This window comes from Neodiprion fabricii, chromosome 1 (genome assembly GCF_021155785.1).
Source record: "Neodiprion fabricii isolate iyNeoFabr1 chromosome 1, iyNeoFabr1.1, whole genome shotgun sequence".
NCBI classification, from domain to species: Eukaryota; Metazoa; Arthropoda; class Insecta; order Hymenoptera; family Diprionidae; genus Neodiprion; species Neodiprion fabricii.
In genome coordinates, this window is record NC_060239.1 from 32,993,814 (window position 1) to 33,009,706 (window position 15,893).

Consider the following 15,893-nt stretch of genomic DNA (forward strand, 5'->3'; position numbering starts at 1 on the left):
CAAGCATAAAAATGTTACAATACGTTTGGTTATTTTGCGGTAAGGTTAGCGTGCTTCCCGTCGTACTTTTTACGCGAAGCTTTATCTAATTCTCATTCATTTTATTCTGAAAGCGTGCAAAACTAACTCGAGGTGATATTGATCGCTGATTCGCCGCACGGCGTGTATCACGTTAGGCACAGCACGTTTCGCTGCCGAGACCTCTTAATAAAATCTTTACAGCCACTGGTACGAAGAATCTAATCTTCGCCTCGCTGTTAATCAACTCAGATTTTGCTCTCATCAGAAAGAAACCGAGGAATCCGCTGCCGTATCTTCACCCGGTTGAATTGTGCGACGTTAAGCTTACGTCAGAGCGATCATTCCTGATGCACCAATCTCGATTTTCATACCAGGAAGGCCATCGCATTTCCCGATAAAAATTAATCATCCATACATCGTAGATACGGAGAATAAAATCTCAGGGCTAATATCGTGTCGCTAATAATTTGTGCCAGTTGCGTTATTAACAGATGTGTCGCAACATTATTTTTTCAAGATGTTCCATTTTTTCTCTCACACTTTTTTAAAATTAATTTTTCTCATCCTTCGCCGAGGTATGAATTAGGCTCGATCCACGATTCTTCCATATCCCTCGATTAAGCCACACATCAAGTCTAGAGAATTTTTCGCTTCGCGACGATTACGTTATTTGCACGATTGAACAAAAGCGATATATCTTCGTCGGTGTCCCGTAACGAATCATGAAAGATGTTCTGCCTGAGCGAATGCCAGGATATCGGGAGTACGCGATTAATCTGTGAAATCGAGAAAGGTGGGAATAAAATATGATTCTTATAACGCGTGACGTCTTATCATTACGCTGGGACAAATAGGATCCAATTAATGTCGGGGAAGATAGCGGAGGTGGGATACGAAAGAAAGAAATCACACAATACGCTGGCTATTTTCACATCTCTGTATCTTTATATTATGAGTACGTGTCTCGGAAGCCAAATACCCAAACAGAAGCTTGCTTATTTTATATAAATCTTTTTCTTGTACTTACCTACACTGAGAAAAATTTAATTTCTCATAGTAACTAGAAGAATTCAGTGAAACAGGTATCGTTAAAAAAAACTGTTTGAATATTGTTGGAATTACGAAAAATGAGGTACACGTAACCATTTTCCGCTATTGTCGATCCTTTTTTAGTAATTGCAACGCAAAATTAGTTTGTTCGGTTTACTCTACTTGTTGTTGAACAAGCATTAAATTTTCGCAACAGTCACAAGAAAATATAGTAACAGTGATCATAATGAGAAAGAATAGTAACAGCTACAAAACTAAGTTTCATTTTGTACATAGAACTGTATTTTTTGATTGTGGTAAAAACTAAAAATAGTTAAAGACCGAGCGGTAATCGGAACTAAAAATTTCTCTCAGTGTATACAATATTTTGCGGGCTATTGTTCAGTCTATCAGTACAACTTGAGTTTCAATTAATTTAGTTTTTTCGAGACTTTGTTCGTGATTCTCATAAATCACAATTGTTTGGTCAATAAAAAATATATGTATAATAATGATGACGATACCGATAATAAATTCACTGGCGTTTATTCGCTATTGGACATGTTTTAAGTGTCCAGAAATTTGAAAACTATGCAAATATTTAAATTATCACACTCTTATTTTTGATCGTGCTAATAATCAGTTTGAATATTCGAATTCGTTTGAATATTGAGCTTGGCGATAAATCGCAATGAGCTCATTCGTTAAATATATTGGATGGGTTATTTATTTCACTACGTAACTCAGGCGATCGTTTAAAATTCACGGCCGTTATTGCAAATCGTTTGGTTTTTTATTTGCTGTAGATGCGCTAAAACGATTGAGCCATTTCGGAAGCGGGGCAGATCAGAACTGAAATCGTTTTCATTTGGCGCGAAGGGTTCTTCATTTTACTGCAGGAACAAAGAATTAAAGACACGCCCTTAAAGTCTTATAATACAACAGCGAGTTATTTCACAGAGTGTTGAACCCAATTTACGCCTGGTATGTTATATATTCAAGATTAACGGCAACGGGTGACAATTTAACCCACTAAGAGAAGATTTATGACCGAGAATTTCGATTCCTTTGGAAATTTGAATAAAATTGCGATGTTACGAACATGCGTTGTAAACCCGCGGCGTTTTTAGTAGACGAAAAGTAGCAAATTATGTTTGAGCGCATATATTAAGCCATCGGCTAGATTTTAGATTCTCCGCACACATGATCCGTGACACTTGAGCCAAGTGCAAAAAATAAGTATCAGTAAATTAAAGCACAATTCTTATGGACAGCCAATAGAGGCAAACGGGCAATGCGAGTGTCGCGTAAGCTGCAAGGAAAAAGTAAGCTGCTTGGATTTTGAAAAGTTGATACAAAGTCGACAGTTCCAAAAATTGACGCTCCGGCCGCGGTAATGGAGGTTCTACCTTATTTGCAGGGGCTTAAGTGCCTACAGCAGCAGCTGAGATTTTCCATGCCCGTCACATCGCTGACTCTCTTTGACGTTGTTTCGATACCGACTGCCTGAGAACAACGAATGATTGTTTGCAAGAAATATGCTCTAGAAATCCACCATAACTTTTTAATATTTTTAGCGCGAAGTTCTATCTATAAAATTAAGGAATCAAATTGATAAAGAAACCCCCCCCCCCCCCACAAAGAAAAAGATGCTCGTTGCTCAATTTAGGGCAACAGGAAAATATGCAAATTTTATTCCGCGTTTTTACCCCGATCTTGTTTTGCTATAATTAATTGTCGACCTGTCACTTTTGGTCATTTCCGTTTAGAAGGAGAATGTGAACGAATAAATAGAACGCTGCTCGAAGTTTTCCCCACAAAGCTTGCCTCTGATGCTTCCGCCGCGCGGATGCTTCGTTTCTGAACCGGCGACAGATTAATTATAACGATTACGGTCGAGAGAAGCAAGTTTCCTCCTCTCTGGTAGTCGTGAAACATGGAAACCAGCTACCGCTAACTATCCGAGTCTGAGTAAATCCTCTTAGTTTCAGAATGGACGGAGCGTGGTCGGCCGAGGAGGGAGGGCCGGATGAGGTCTGGGTATCTGGATCGAACAGGACCTACGATAATGAATCCATTTACGACGAATACGGTAACCCTTCTTACCAAGGATTATTACTTTCCAACTAAACGTCCCCGTGTCCATTGGTTCGGACGTTGATGAATTGCTCCGATTGTGTGTCGCATTCTGGTGAAACTCGATGAAAAACCTCTGCGCCTAAGCCACGATCAATCAATCGCCGTTTCGTATCTCTTCCCGTGGGAACTCTTCCGTTTCATCGAATGTTGTAACCGGTCGTCAGTTAAGAATGGAAAAATAACGTTGATAGTCCGAAGAGCTGCAGCCTTCAACCGTAAGAATTTATGGCGCAGAATTTATGGGGGATACGGGAAACGATCAGGAAAAAGCTGCAGTACGACGCGATTAACTGTGTCGAAATAATTTAAACGGCTTCTGGATACCGTCGAAGACAACGTAAACTGCCGGTTTGTATCCCTTGCGCGATGATTACAGTGACGTAAACTACCGAGTTGTAGCGACGTTAGATAGACAAACGAACTGCAAAAGCTCGATGAGCTCTGATTTTGTTTGTATTTTCAAACCGTGGAACAGAAGGAAGTTCTCAACTGGAATCGTCCTTCCTTTAACGCAAAATTCGGTCCACCTCGATTCCCCAACGAAGTCGGGCTATTTTCTTTCACGTAATACGGTGATTGGATGACGGTCTGATTAGGAAATTATTGCTTCGCACATCTGCTTCCTCGTTTTCTTTCGTCTGGGATAAATATGACGCGGATGTTTTTCGTGCCGCGATTACTTCCGCACTGATCGTTTTGACCGACGTGCAATTAATACGTGAAATCGGAGCGAAGATTGCGGGATGACGAGACGATCGTATTCTCGTTTTATTACGTGTCCTTTTCAATTTCAGACGACCTTTACGACGTGCCAGCTGGTCTGATAGCTCTGCTGAGTATCTGCTACGGAAGTATTTCCATCTTGGCGGTCGTCGGAAATGCCTTGGTGATATGGATCGTCGCTACTTCCAGACGCATGCAGAGCGTCACTAATTGTTTCATCGCCAATCTCGCCCTGGCCGATATCGTTATTGGCCTCTTTGCTATTCCTTTTCAGGTGAGACAATAATCGTTCGTCTTAATTTTATGTGGCGAGAAAGAATCGGCCGGATTTTTCGAATCAAGAGTTGGAAGAAGAAAAAGAAACGTTATTCGTACCAGTGGTATTAAGTACGAATGAAACGACCCATCTTTAACTATAATGAAAATGAAAATAAACCCGAGCAATTTAATTTAACACAACTTGAGATATCAGCCAACTAAGAAAAGGTTCGTCATTAAAATGCTTTTGATCGCATCTTAATGTTGTTATTCTCATTTTGCTCACTGTTCGGATCCTCACAGATCTTTCTGAAAAACATTCACTGTTACACCGTACTGACGAAAATCTATTTTCAGCAACTCCTGAACAGACTGTGTGTATAAAAAAAATTCAGGTGATATCTGAAAATTCTCTATGGTGAACAACATGAGTCCGAAGCATCAGAATCGTATCCAAAACACCAGAGCTCAATTATCATTAACGTTTCAATCATAAAATCTTTCCTCACAAATTGTTTACAACTTTTTGTTATAGCTCGCGTTGTTCAAGTTTCCTCAGATTCATTTTCATCACGTAGAAGGAATATGGTTCGATTCACGTTCACCGTCATTCGTGGAAATAACATTGCTGGAAATTTTTTAAACCGATTTTCCTTTTTTTCCTACTTTTTAGTCAGACCGTCCGCCTGGTTTGTCCTTATTGCGTGACTGTCACCTTAAAGAGCTGATCCGAACCTTTTTGGCTTCACAGTTTCAGGCCGCTTTGCTGCAGAGATGGAACCTCCCATACTTTATGTGTGCGTTCTGTCCCTTCGTCCAGGTCCTCTCCGTCAACGTGTCGGTCTTCACCCTCACTGCAATCGCCGTCGACCGTCATCGAGCGATTCTCAAGCCATTGAGGTAAATTTGAACAAATTCAAAAACCTCTATCAAATGAAAAGGCTTTTGGCGTTGTAGATTGTCGCTCAGAGGAAAGCGGAAATTCACGTTTCTGATTCACCTGGAAAATAAAGTCATCAGTTTTTATTTTAGATATCTTCTCGTTTTTATAAAATCGTAAAAGTGTTATTTCCAATAATTGACAGGTGCACTTTTGCCTGTATAAATTCGTCCGTTGGTGGCAAATTTTTTATCCGAAGATTACGTGAGAATCCATGGACCGATTTAGGTGATACTTCGTCTGCTGATTTGAGTATTTAATTGGAATTTAAGTAAAATTTGAAGCAAAATCCTCCGGATCGCTCCTGAGTTATGCGTGAAACTGAAAGTCTCTTTGGTTGCTTCTATTTTCGGAAATGATGAGAGCAGCGAAAAGTTCTCGGACAATTCTTTCGGGAGACTCAATCTTACTCACTTGTTTTACCGTCATTTTTTTTATGGGTATCCTTGATGTGTATAAGAAAATAAAACATGCGTAATGCAAAATCAATGATGCATGGAACGAATGATATTGATGAATTTTTTTAAAATCATCCGAATGGTGGAAAAGCCGGAAAAAAATCAAGTCAGCGATTACAGTCAAGTTTTTATAAGGGCTGAAGTTTGTCTTCAAATCTGATATGATATATTGTGTCGCATCAACGTGGAGATAATACATGTATATATATATATTACAGGTACTGTTGAAAGCTGAAACGGTGCGCGATATCGATGTTGTGATAAAACCTTGAAAATTGCCCGTCTCCGCGATTTAAGTATAGTATTATTGCCGAGTTTCCGGTCTAAGGTCACGTCCGCTTCACATCACGAGAAAGAACCCCTTATAGAATGGAGTTTCCATTTCCTATTGGTCACGATGTATCCGTACATATAAGTGTGATCTATAAAGGTGGTAAAATGTAGACCGGGTATATTTTTCAAGGTGAAGGTATCGTACGTGATCAAAATGATGTGAGTGAGTGGAAAAAGCTTTTAGCAATTGGGTCGGGGTAAATATGATCCAGAGTGCAATAGAGGCGGAAACTTTCGTAAAAACTTATTTACCCGTGTCTGAATAAGAACGAAGCGGGAAAAGATAAAACTTGTCGCGAGAAACATAAATATTTACGAACCCCGAGAGATGTCATACCGCTTATCGTATCGTGACAGATTTTCACTTCTAAAGCGTAAAATCACGATCGCAAAACGAAGAAGAAGGACCGAATAAAGAAAGAAATTAGTGGCGTGTATACCTCACGATAGGGTGATCTTTGACAGGGTTGATTTGAATTTTTAATCTTCCAGGAGCTTAAACGCTATCAAATTAATAAAAGAAAAAAGAAAAAAAACTCCCTGCACAGATCACTTTGTGATCCAAGTATATTATGGAAATAACGTTGGAAATACATTTTGCTCCTCGAGATTTTATAAGTCGTTGACGAATATCCCGACTGTGATGGGAAATACATATTTTTGTAGAGAATTGAACGCTGTACAGAAATCCTCTGATATGTAAAATTCGTAAATGAAAGCGTTCATATTTTAATCAACGCTCAAAGTTTAATCAAATTCGTCAATTATCATACGAACGCTTTTATTTAAGAATTTTATCCATCAGAGCTTTTTGTCGACCGTTAAGTTCCCTATAAAAATGTGTCTTTTCCATTATTTTCGAATATTCATCAATGATTTATGAAATTTCAAAGAACAAAAAAGTTTTTCCCATGTTATTTCCATAACATAACTTGATCACCAAGCGGATTATGTTAAAGTTCGATGTAGAGCCTTCAAATTTTCACGGCATTTTTTAAATTTATTTGAAAGCGATTATTGAGCCCTTGGAAGCACAAAAATTCAAAAACAATCCTATTAAGGTCACACAATCCGCATACGATTTAACCCTTGAAAATCCACATAGCCACATTTTAACTCTGGATACGTACTGTTGAAGTTATTTCATTGCTTTTTAACTCGTTCGAGGAGTTTTACGTTTTTCTTTTTCCTTTGTTTCTGGCATCCAATCAAGTTCGGATTTACACTTTTTCATAATGAGAATCACCCATGTGAGACAGTTCCTTTTTCCGCTAAGCTTTAGTCAGTATTAATCAGAAGGATCAGCGTGTTGGACGAGAGGATTTAAATATACGAAGGCGGAGATTCATCGTATACTCGATGTTTTAATTTCCTGTTACCCTGAGTTTTTTACTCTCCTCCCTATATTTCAACATCAAGGTAACGCGTCATAACGATAATTTGATATCGCACACACCGTGCGTACTATTTACACTCGTGGAGACGCATGCATGCATGCATGCACAAGAAATATTATTTTACCAAAATAAGTTATTACCCCAACAGAGTGCCAGTCAGGTTATCACTGTTATGATTACATCCGTTCAACGGGAAGAAATTACGACCATAAAATTATTTCAATTTCGTTACGGAGACGGATTGTTATTTAGGTTAAAATAACTTCAACCTCTCGTACCGGGCACTTCAGAGGGGTTTATTATACACATCCTCGTAAGGGGGTTGATAAATTACGCACCAATCCGCGCGAGATGATCGAAGATATTTCTCGTAAGCTCGAGTAACTATAATTGAACAAAGACCTTCACCACCCTTACTTATCGAGGTGCAGCAGCTGTAGGAAAGCTGCTTCGATTATCGAACTCGAGATCTTGATTGTACACTCGAAAGGTTCAAAGCGTACAGTAATAATATTCCAAAGAGCCTGAGTCTCGATTCGTGTACCAATTTTTTTCTTTTTACAGAAAAAGTTGGGTGCCGAAAAAACAATTTCCGCAATTCAATGGGATCTGTAAATCTTTCCCATTTGTTTCAGTCAAATAATTCCGATTTTCCTGAACAAAATCACCGTGAATCGCGTTCTGTAAAAATATGGAGCAACCCGCACCGTAACGTTTTATTTTTACGCAACTACACTTCACTATTAAGCTACACGGATTATTTACGACCAGATCTTCTCTGCACCCTCTGAGAAACTAGAATTTAGCCGACCAGTGTGACCTAGAAATTGCATCCATGCATTGAATTTACCCGGACATCTGAGCCGCAAGACGATGTTTGTTGGCCGTTCAAACAAATAGCGCCATTCGATTTTCATTTTGCTGCTAAATTTATTGCATGGCCTCAATCTCTTTTCTTTTTTTTTATTTCATTTTTATTTTTGCCTCGATTTTACGATCTAGTGAACTGAAGTTGTAGACTTGTTAATTAAATTGCAGCGATAACAGATGAGAAGAAACGAGAGAGAAAGAGAGAGAGAGAGAGAGAGAGAGGAATAGAGAAGATGAAAAATTTAAACTTACTCCGTTAATGCAGGGCGGAAAATCGAGCTGCGTTATTAGCTATCGATGTTTCGCAGGAGTTCTGATTGGGGATAAAGTTTGATTGGTTTTAAAGAAGGATCGGATTGATTTGCTAGTTGGCTTCGTTATTAGCGGTTGATATGAAAAGCAGCTTGAATATCAAATTACAAATTCCATACCAGCTTCCAGTGATTCTCTGTTCTCTGGAAGTCTGTATTTTTTTTCTTTTTCATAATTTTATAATCTCATCAATTTTTTCTCGCCGAGAGACATCTTAGCATTATAATTACTTGATGGAATTGAAGAAAAAATTGAAGCAGAGCGTGAACTTTAAGCCTAGGAACAAAAATGGTGGTCCGACAGATTTATTTATTTTCTAATAAATCGAACGCACGTTACACCTGGGTTATACAACTCTAATGAAATGCGAGAATTAATTACCAGCTGTAAGCGAGATGCTTTGAGGCCATGAGTATTTTTACCCTCTTCATTACTCGTCTGGAGTAAAATTTTCAGCTACACAAATTACAAAAGTTACGTAGAAGGCTAATGAATATTCTCGCAATTGAAGTTTATTGCGTAACTTGAAAGTCTGTCCAAATTAGCAGAACAATTATTATTGGTTCACATGGATGGAGGTATCATTCAAACGATTGCAATCACTTACCCATTAAAAGGCAAAAATAATCGCACACTTTGGTGCTTTTTTTTCTTATACTCATTGTCGAAAAGTTTTCGCGTACCTTTCACCGTTTCCGCAGTTGGGAAAGATTTCTGCAATGAAAAATGTAACGAACACCTGCCTGTCATTTTCATTTCAGCGCAAGGCCCAGCAAGTTCAGAGCTAAAGTCGTAATCGCTAGTATCTGGTTCTTCGGCGGTGCTTTGGCCGCTCCAATGGCAGTGGCTCTGCGAGTGATTATGACGCCGGATAACTCTGGGGGTGAGTTAAAAACGCAGATTATTAACTCGCGCCTGTCGGTGTGAAATTTGAAAAAATTTCGAAAACGCGCCCTGGAAGAAATAAGAAATTTGACTGAAATTTAAGGTGCAATTATATCGTTTTTTTCTTGCTGTATCGGTTCAATTTAGACTTCTGGAAAATCATTGCACTTACATCGCTATAATACACGTGCACGAGAATGTTTGTTATATTTTCGAACTAGTCCTTAAAGGAATGAAAATCATCCCTTTTCAGCTAACCACAATGTCATTCTTACTACTGTTATAAATTGAAACGAGAAAATGATTTTGAATGAAATTCACGTGCGGGGCGAAAGGTAGCGAGTGAAGAAATCGGTTTGAAATCGGGCCCCGTTCCTACATTTGTGTAAACGTAATTCTCCAAATCCTTTCTGTTTTCTTATTCTGTCTAGAAAGATGAGATTCCAATACTTTTTGACCGAAAAATCGTTTGTCTTCGCGCGAGATAAGGGGATTGTCTGGTCAGACATCGTGCCCTGGTTGGAATATTTTTGTCGTCGAATTCGGTCGGTAGAAAATCTACGTCTGAAAGCCCTTTCGTTTATCGAGATAAAATATCAGCATTTGTAATCCGCTCGTACACGCTTCGTGTACGAAATGATTGCAATATCAACAAACGCGGGACTGATTCCGTTTTTTTTCTTTTAAAATATCCGTCAGTATCCCATTTTCGATCGGCGGAGGATTTACGTCCGCGAATTTAAAGACGAGTGTAAGAGCATCGTTGTCGAATCAGTGGAACGAAGGACGAGAAGAACATTCATCGCGAATTCTTAACTGACATTTATTCACTTATTCGCCTTTTTGGTTTTGCAACCGTTTCCACTTGCTTGCGAACATCTACAGCGAACCACGCGGATTTTGACGAAGGAAATTTATCTTTTAAGTTGTAATTAAATTCCCCAGAAATTCATTCCCTTGTTCTTTTTCGGTAAGTTTATGGCGTGTATTATCACAATAAGAACATTTTCGCGTACCTACTATATGTATTAAACACTCAACGAACGAACCGACCAACCGACGGAGAGTTAATCAAATTTAATTAAACGTGCGTACCTGAGTGACATGCTTGTAGTTGAAACTTGGAGTCTGAAAAGTGGATAATTAGCCAATCATCGCTTCTACTATTTTGCACGTTCCGTTACGTTGCACAAAATACAAGGGTTATCATAAGGCTGTACGTACAGCGTCAGCCAAATTTCCATTCTCCACGTGGTTGTAGGTACTTAGGACATTTAATCAACAGAGTTAACGACGTAGCAAAGATTGCCAATTTATGACTCATCAAGGAAGAGATTGTATTTTCCACTTGCCAGTGACACACTGGCTCCCTTCATTTGCTTCTGAAACTCTCCTGCACGCGTGCCTGTCGTGCCCACGTATGGATCGGCTAAACATTCTCGTGAATATTAAACTCGTATTCGCATTCGAAATTAGATTCGTTGCAGGCCTTGTAAATAAATCGTCATTTATCACTAAAGCAGACTGAAGTGCCTACGTTTTGATCCGTACAATTGATTTTCTACGAGAAATCGGAAATAAAATTAAATTGCGACGTAAATAACGATCAATTTCTTCAACACCCACCACTCGTGTACATTCCTACGCACCTGTAATGAAAAAGATCAAGGGGAGAGATTTTTAATCAAAAGAACTTTGAATGTAGAATAAATCTGAACTTTTCGAGTCTCGAAACTTTACGATACACGGAGTTAACTTTTAGTAATTGAATTGATAATACAACTCGTTTTCATTTCAATTAAACTTTCCTTTTCACGCGTTGGGCGATGTGAATTCCCGCGTGAAAACATTCCAACGTACAATAACAATACACAAAAGTTGTTTGCGATTCAACCGCTGTGGATTCGGAGTCCGAAAACAGGATTCTGCGTTGCGTAAGATATTTGTCGATTAATTTTTGAAAGAGATACGAAATCGCCATTTTCGCGCAGAATGCACGGCTGTTTTTTTCTTTACTTTCAGTCGGCCGACATCATCTCAAGCCCTTCTGCCGGAACGAAAAGTTGTCCGAAAGCTCAATGCTGATCTACAGAGCGCTGCTTGGTTTCCTGCAGTATCTTACACCCCTTTTCGTAATATCCTGCGTTTACGCTCGCATGGCGCTCAGGCTGTGGGGAAGCAGAGCACCCGGAAATGCTCAGGACTCTCGCGACGCCAACCTGATGAAGAATAAGAAGAAGGTGAGTTTTGAGTTTCTCGATCTCTCCGGCTTTTACAGAAATAACTTCTTCGTCATGCCGGAGTTTAAATTTTTAACGAAACAGTCGATGTCGCATACGTAGTCTCCGCTTTGGGCAAGTATTGGAGATGTGCGCTTGATAAAATCCTTCTGAAATTCAACTCCAGTCGCGGAAAGGATTCGGTACACGTTAAAGGTGAGGTATTCGTCCTACTACCAGACTCCGACACACGTACATTATTCAGATACATATTTCCTTACGTGTCGTCTGGTACATAACCGAACGATATAACGCGAGATCGATATAATCAGATAACTTCGGAACTTTCGGAGCTGAAAGAAGCTGAATATTGTATCTATATGCTATTCGCTTTCGGGATAATACTCCGTAAGACGTATGTACCGAGTTACACACACACGTGTCTGCAACTAAGCCGTGTTAGAAAGTATTCCATACGCAACATACGTGTCGGTGAACGTTGTGTGCGCCCGAGACGTTGCCTAAAAGTTGTTTACCAACTGCGAAAAGCTCCGAGTTTAATCTTGCGTGAGAAAGTTAGGACGCTTCTATTTATGTATTATATACCTATACGGTATAAAAAACGAGACTGTTCTTCGATACTTTTTTTCGGTAATTTTTTCGTACCTATAATAGACGTAACAACACAATAAAGCTGCCAACGGATATACGTAAGACATTGAGCTTAAAATTTCATCCAGCTATGTCAAGGCAACCGTCCAATTCACTGCGCGTAGGTGTTACTTGCCTTGTCTATTAAGCACAATAGTAGGTCTGTATCCTTTTCAAACTGATTGTGATAGGCATCCTTGTTCTTACCGAGAAGTGCTTTTCCATTGTGAGAGCAACGCGTGCGTCTGAATGCAGATTCATACCAGATGCACCGTCGAAGAAGTTACTGTAACATATGAAATTTGTTCCGAAGTATAATCGTTGAATTTTCAAAACCAGCGAGATTTATCTTGAACTTAAAATTTTCGGGATATACTGCAAACAATTTTACAGGGTTTTTGTAAGCGTAATATCTACGCAGTGATTAACGGTAAGACATTTACCGAATTCTATGACGTTTCTTGTACGACACAAAATACACACGAGTCCGTCGCCGAAGTCAGTCGGCGGAAGATAATCTTTGACATACAAGCAAGAGAGCAGGATATTTGAAGACAATACGAATTCTGCCAACTTTTTTACCCGCGTCCTCTGTTCTTTGCCGTAATCACGGTTCGATATTTTTCACGTAAATCGAGACTCGAAAATTTTCCCGATTTCCACCGTGAGTACGTCTCGTATATCAGTCGAGTCAATTTTCGGTCCGAGAAACACGTCGGGTGAATTTGGCAAAAGGACGAAGGTGGCGAAGCGTTCAGCAGTCGACCTAATTAACGTCAACCCCCCACGCAGCTTCCTTTCTGTCCCGTGTATTGCGGGTGGAGCGCGTAACTTGGGAAGAATTCGGTAACTTGATCCTCGATCCCACCTTCAACTCTATATATCACAACTTTTTACTTACCTATCCAACTAACGCCAGTCAACTCGTGCATGGACCGCGTTTCAACCGACTCTGTTGTATCCGGTGGTTGTTCGTGGTCGTGAAACTTGAAATTGACACCCTTATATTCTATCGCATTTAACAAGAGTCGAAAGATTACTCACGGCGAATATTTTCAAAAATTGCATAAATGACGTGTCGTTTATTCAATCGGTAATTTTTATACATTGAAGTGATCCGTACGTCGTTGCGCCAAGTTATGAGATGATCCTTCTAGCTGGCTTGTATTTTTTTATCAATTTCCTTGAACGTATTCGTTTCGAAACGTCGAGTTTATTGCAAAAGACGCAACAATGTTGTTCCTTCTGTCCGCAGGTAATCAAGATGTTGGTGATCGTCGTCGCACTGTTCGCTGTGTGTTGGCTGCCACTCCAGACCTACAACGTACTGCAATACACTTATCCGGAGATTAACGAGTAAGTTGAATCGAGAAATTTTTGCGAAATTTCGTCAATCATAGATATCATCTTGCGTATCACGTGTTTGCACGATTCTGACGCGTTGTTGTCGGCACGTCGTGACTGCCGAGTAACTTTTGTCCCTGTTGGTTTTTGAACATCGCTAAAGGAAGTTCTTGCAAGTTAATAACAGTTCACAGAAAGTGCATTTCAAAGGATAGGCGATACTGTGAAACACCGTTTTATGCTGTAGTCGTTTCGGCATACACGCAGCCGCTTTAACATTGGCATGAGGAGCTAAAACCATCTACAGCAGATTATTTCCGCTGGAAATCCCATCTTGAAAATTCATATGTTGATGCTGTAATATAAGATACCTATCCATTATTGTTTGCACGTGTATACATGCTCATGCAAAAATGAAATGTGAATATTTACCCAAAGATATGCCCTCGAATATCGTTCGCTCCAAAGAGGGCGGATATCGAAGAGCACTTTTACAGTACTTCAATATAGATACTTCAGATACGGAATATTGTTTCGATGTATTGGGAATATTCTAATATTCGAATATAAGTCGACGGTACGTTTTACAACTGACGGAAAACCTGAGAAAAGCTTTTCACAACTGACCAATAAATTGACATCATTATTATTACTCATACTCATGGTCTCGGAATAGTCAATCTTCAATCAACAAAGTATATGTCTGGATACAAATCAGTTGCAAATATGATCCCGCCAGTCGAAAAATTTATTTTTCTTCTATCCGAGTTCTTTTTTCATTGCGCGCAGATTCGTTTGATAATAATAGGCTTGACGCAGAATTAACAACTAGTTGGGCGGCGATTTCCAATTTTTTTTACATTCATCGTTGATTGCATTGCGGGGATTGTATACGAAGTATTCTGATTCAATCAGAGATTGAGAATTGGTGATATCATTATTTCGCCGAGAAACAAGAGCCCGTTTCCCCCACAAACATATTCGAAATCGCAATCGTGCCACATTGAATATTGATCAGAAAATAACCGGAACGCGTAAAGTTGCGAAAAAATAAAAATGAACGGAGAAGAAGCGCAGTTTCTGGATATGAATAGTAAATATCCAAACTACTCACGTGCTTTGTAATCGAGCATAAAATGCCTTTTCCGAAAGAAATCGATGTTGCGCGACGGTGTAATAACTAATTAAGAAGCGAAGTTTCGAGAAATCACAGATTGACTTACAGAGTATCCGGATTGCATGGATGAAGTCTGATTAGAATTTGTAAAAATTTGTGAATTTGAAACGTACGATGAGCAATTGTAACGCTTGTATAAAATCCCTCGACTCAAGCACTCGTCATTGAGGCAAAGAGTTCGAATGCAACCTAAACTGATAATCGCTCTAATTCCAGGTACAGATACATCAACATCATTTGGTTCTGCTGCGACTGGCTGGCGATGTCAAACAGCTGTTACAACCCTTTCATCTACGGTATTTATAACGTAAGTAAAAATACCTTATTACATTCTCATTTCGGTCAGCATATATACGATTTACGACCGTAAAGTACTTTTTCAATTCGCGAAACCATTAAACCAAGGACTTTGATTGCTCGCGTGTTGTTTTTGCTCTAAAACCAACAAACCGTGTATTGAACTTTTATCACAGGGAGTAACGACCTTCCGTTAAAAGCTTGATACCGTTTGATTAATGACTTGAGAGCATCAGCGTCTTAGCCTCGATCATAAAAGTTTGTTTTACTTGCGATTTAGCTTATAAAAATCTCCTCCTTTTTTTCGGAACGTCCGTAACGTACAATTTTCAAGTGAAAATTATCTCTCGCGATTGTGATAAATGCTACGTTGTGATAAATGCTACGTAAAGTTGAGACAATATTGACGACACGGCGAGGTTTCATCACAGATAAAATTAATTTTATCGACTTCTTGTATAGCCCGGAACTTACCGCGGTATTAAAATTGATGTAATTTGTTTGAAAAATTCATCAATTTTCGTTCACAATTTTTTTTGCAGGAAAAGTTCAAGCGGGAATTTCAACAACGATGTCCCTTCAGACCCCGACAATGGTCGACCAGCCCGCCAATGGATAGTCTCGATCTTGATAAAACGCAGTCCACCAGAACTTCGATCAGGTAAATACTCAGGTGCTTTTTTCATTCGTTGCGGAAAGTAAGGTCGCGAGGCAGCACGCTTTGTTTTCCAATACAGGGACGTAGGTCTAATAGCACAGTCTTCGAAATAATCTTTTCGTTCAATTTACATGAAGATTCACTTGAAATTTCTGAAAGTTTCGAACTCGTATAAAAATCTT

General features: G+C 39.3%; 1 protein-coding gene across 2 annotated transcripts in view; it reads left to right on the forward strand.

The window, feature by feature from the left end:
* LOC124174497 (RYamide receptor-like) overlaps nt 1-15,893 on the forward strand; it is a 53,718-nt gene that overhangs the window by 34,921 nt on the left and 2,904 nt on the right. For both annotated transcript variants that reach the window (XM_046553705.1, XM_046553706.1), the window contains exons 2-9: nt 3,036-3,142; nt 3,984-4,186; nt 4,922-5,070; nt 9,242-9,363; nt 11,388-11,605; nt 13,491-13,591; nt 14,973-15,063; nt 15,596-15,714. In XM_046553705.1, the coding sequence (XP_046409661.1) occupies nt 3,036-3,142; nt 3,984-4,186; nt 4,922-5,070; nt 9,242-9,363; nt 11,388-11,605; nt 13,491-13,591; nt 14,973-15,063; nt 15,596-15,714 (1,110 nt within the window). The remainder of the gene's footprint in view (nt 1-3,035; nt 3,143-3,983; nt 4,187-4,921; nt 5,071-9,241; nt 9,364-11,387; nt 11,606-13,490; nt 13,592-14,972; nt 15,064-15,595; nt 15,715-15,893) is intronic.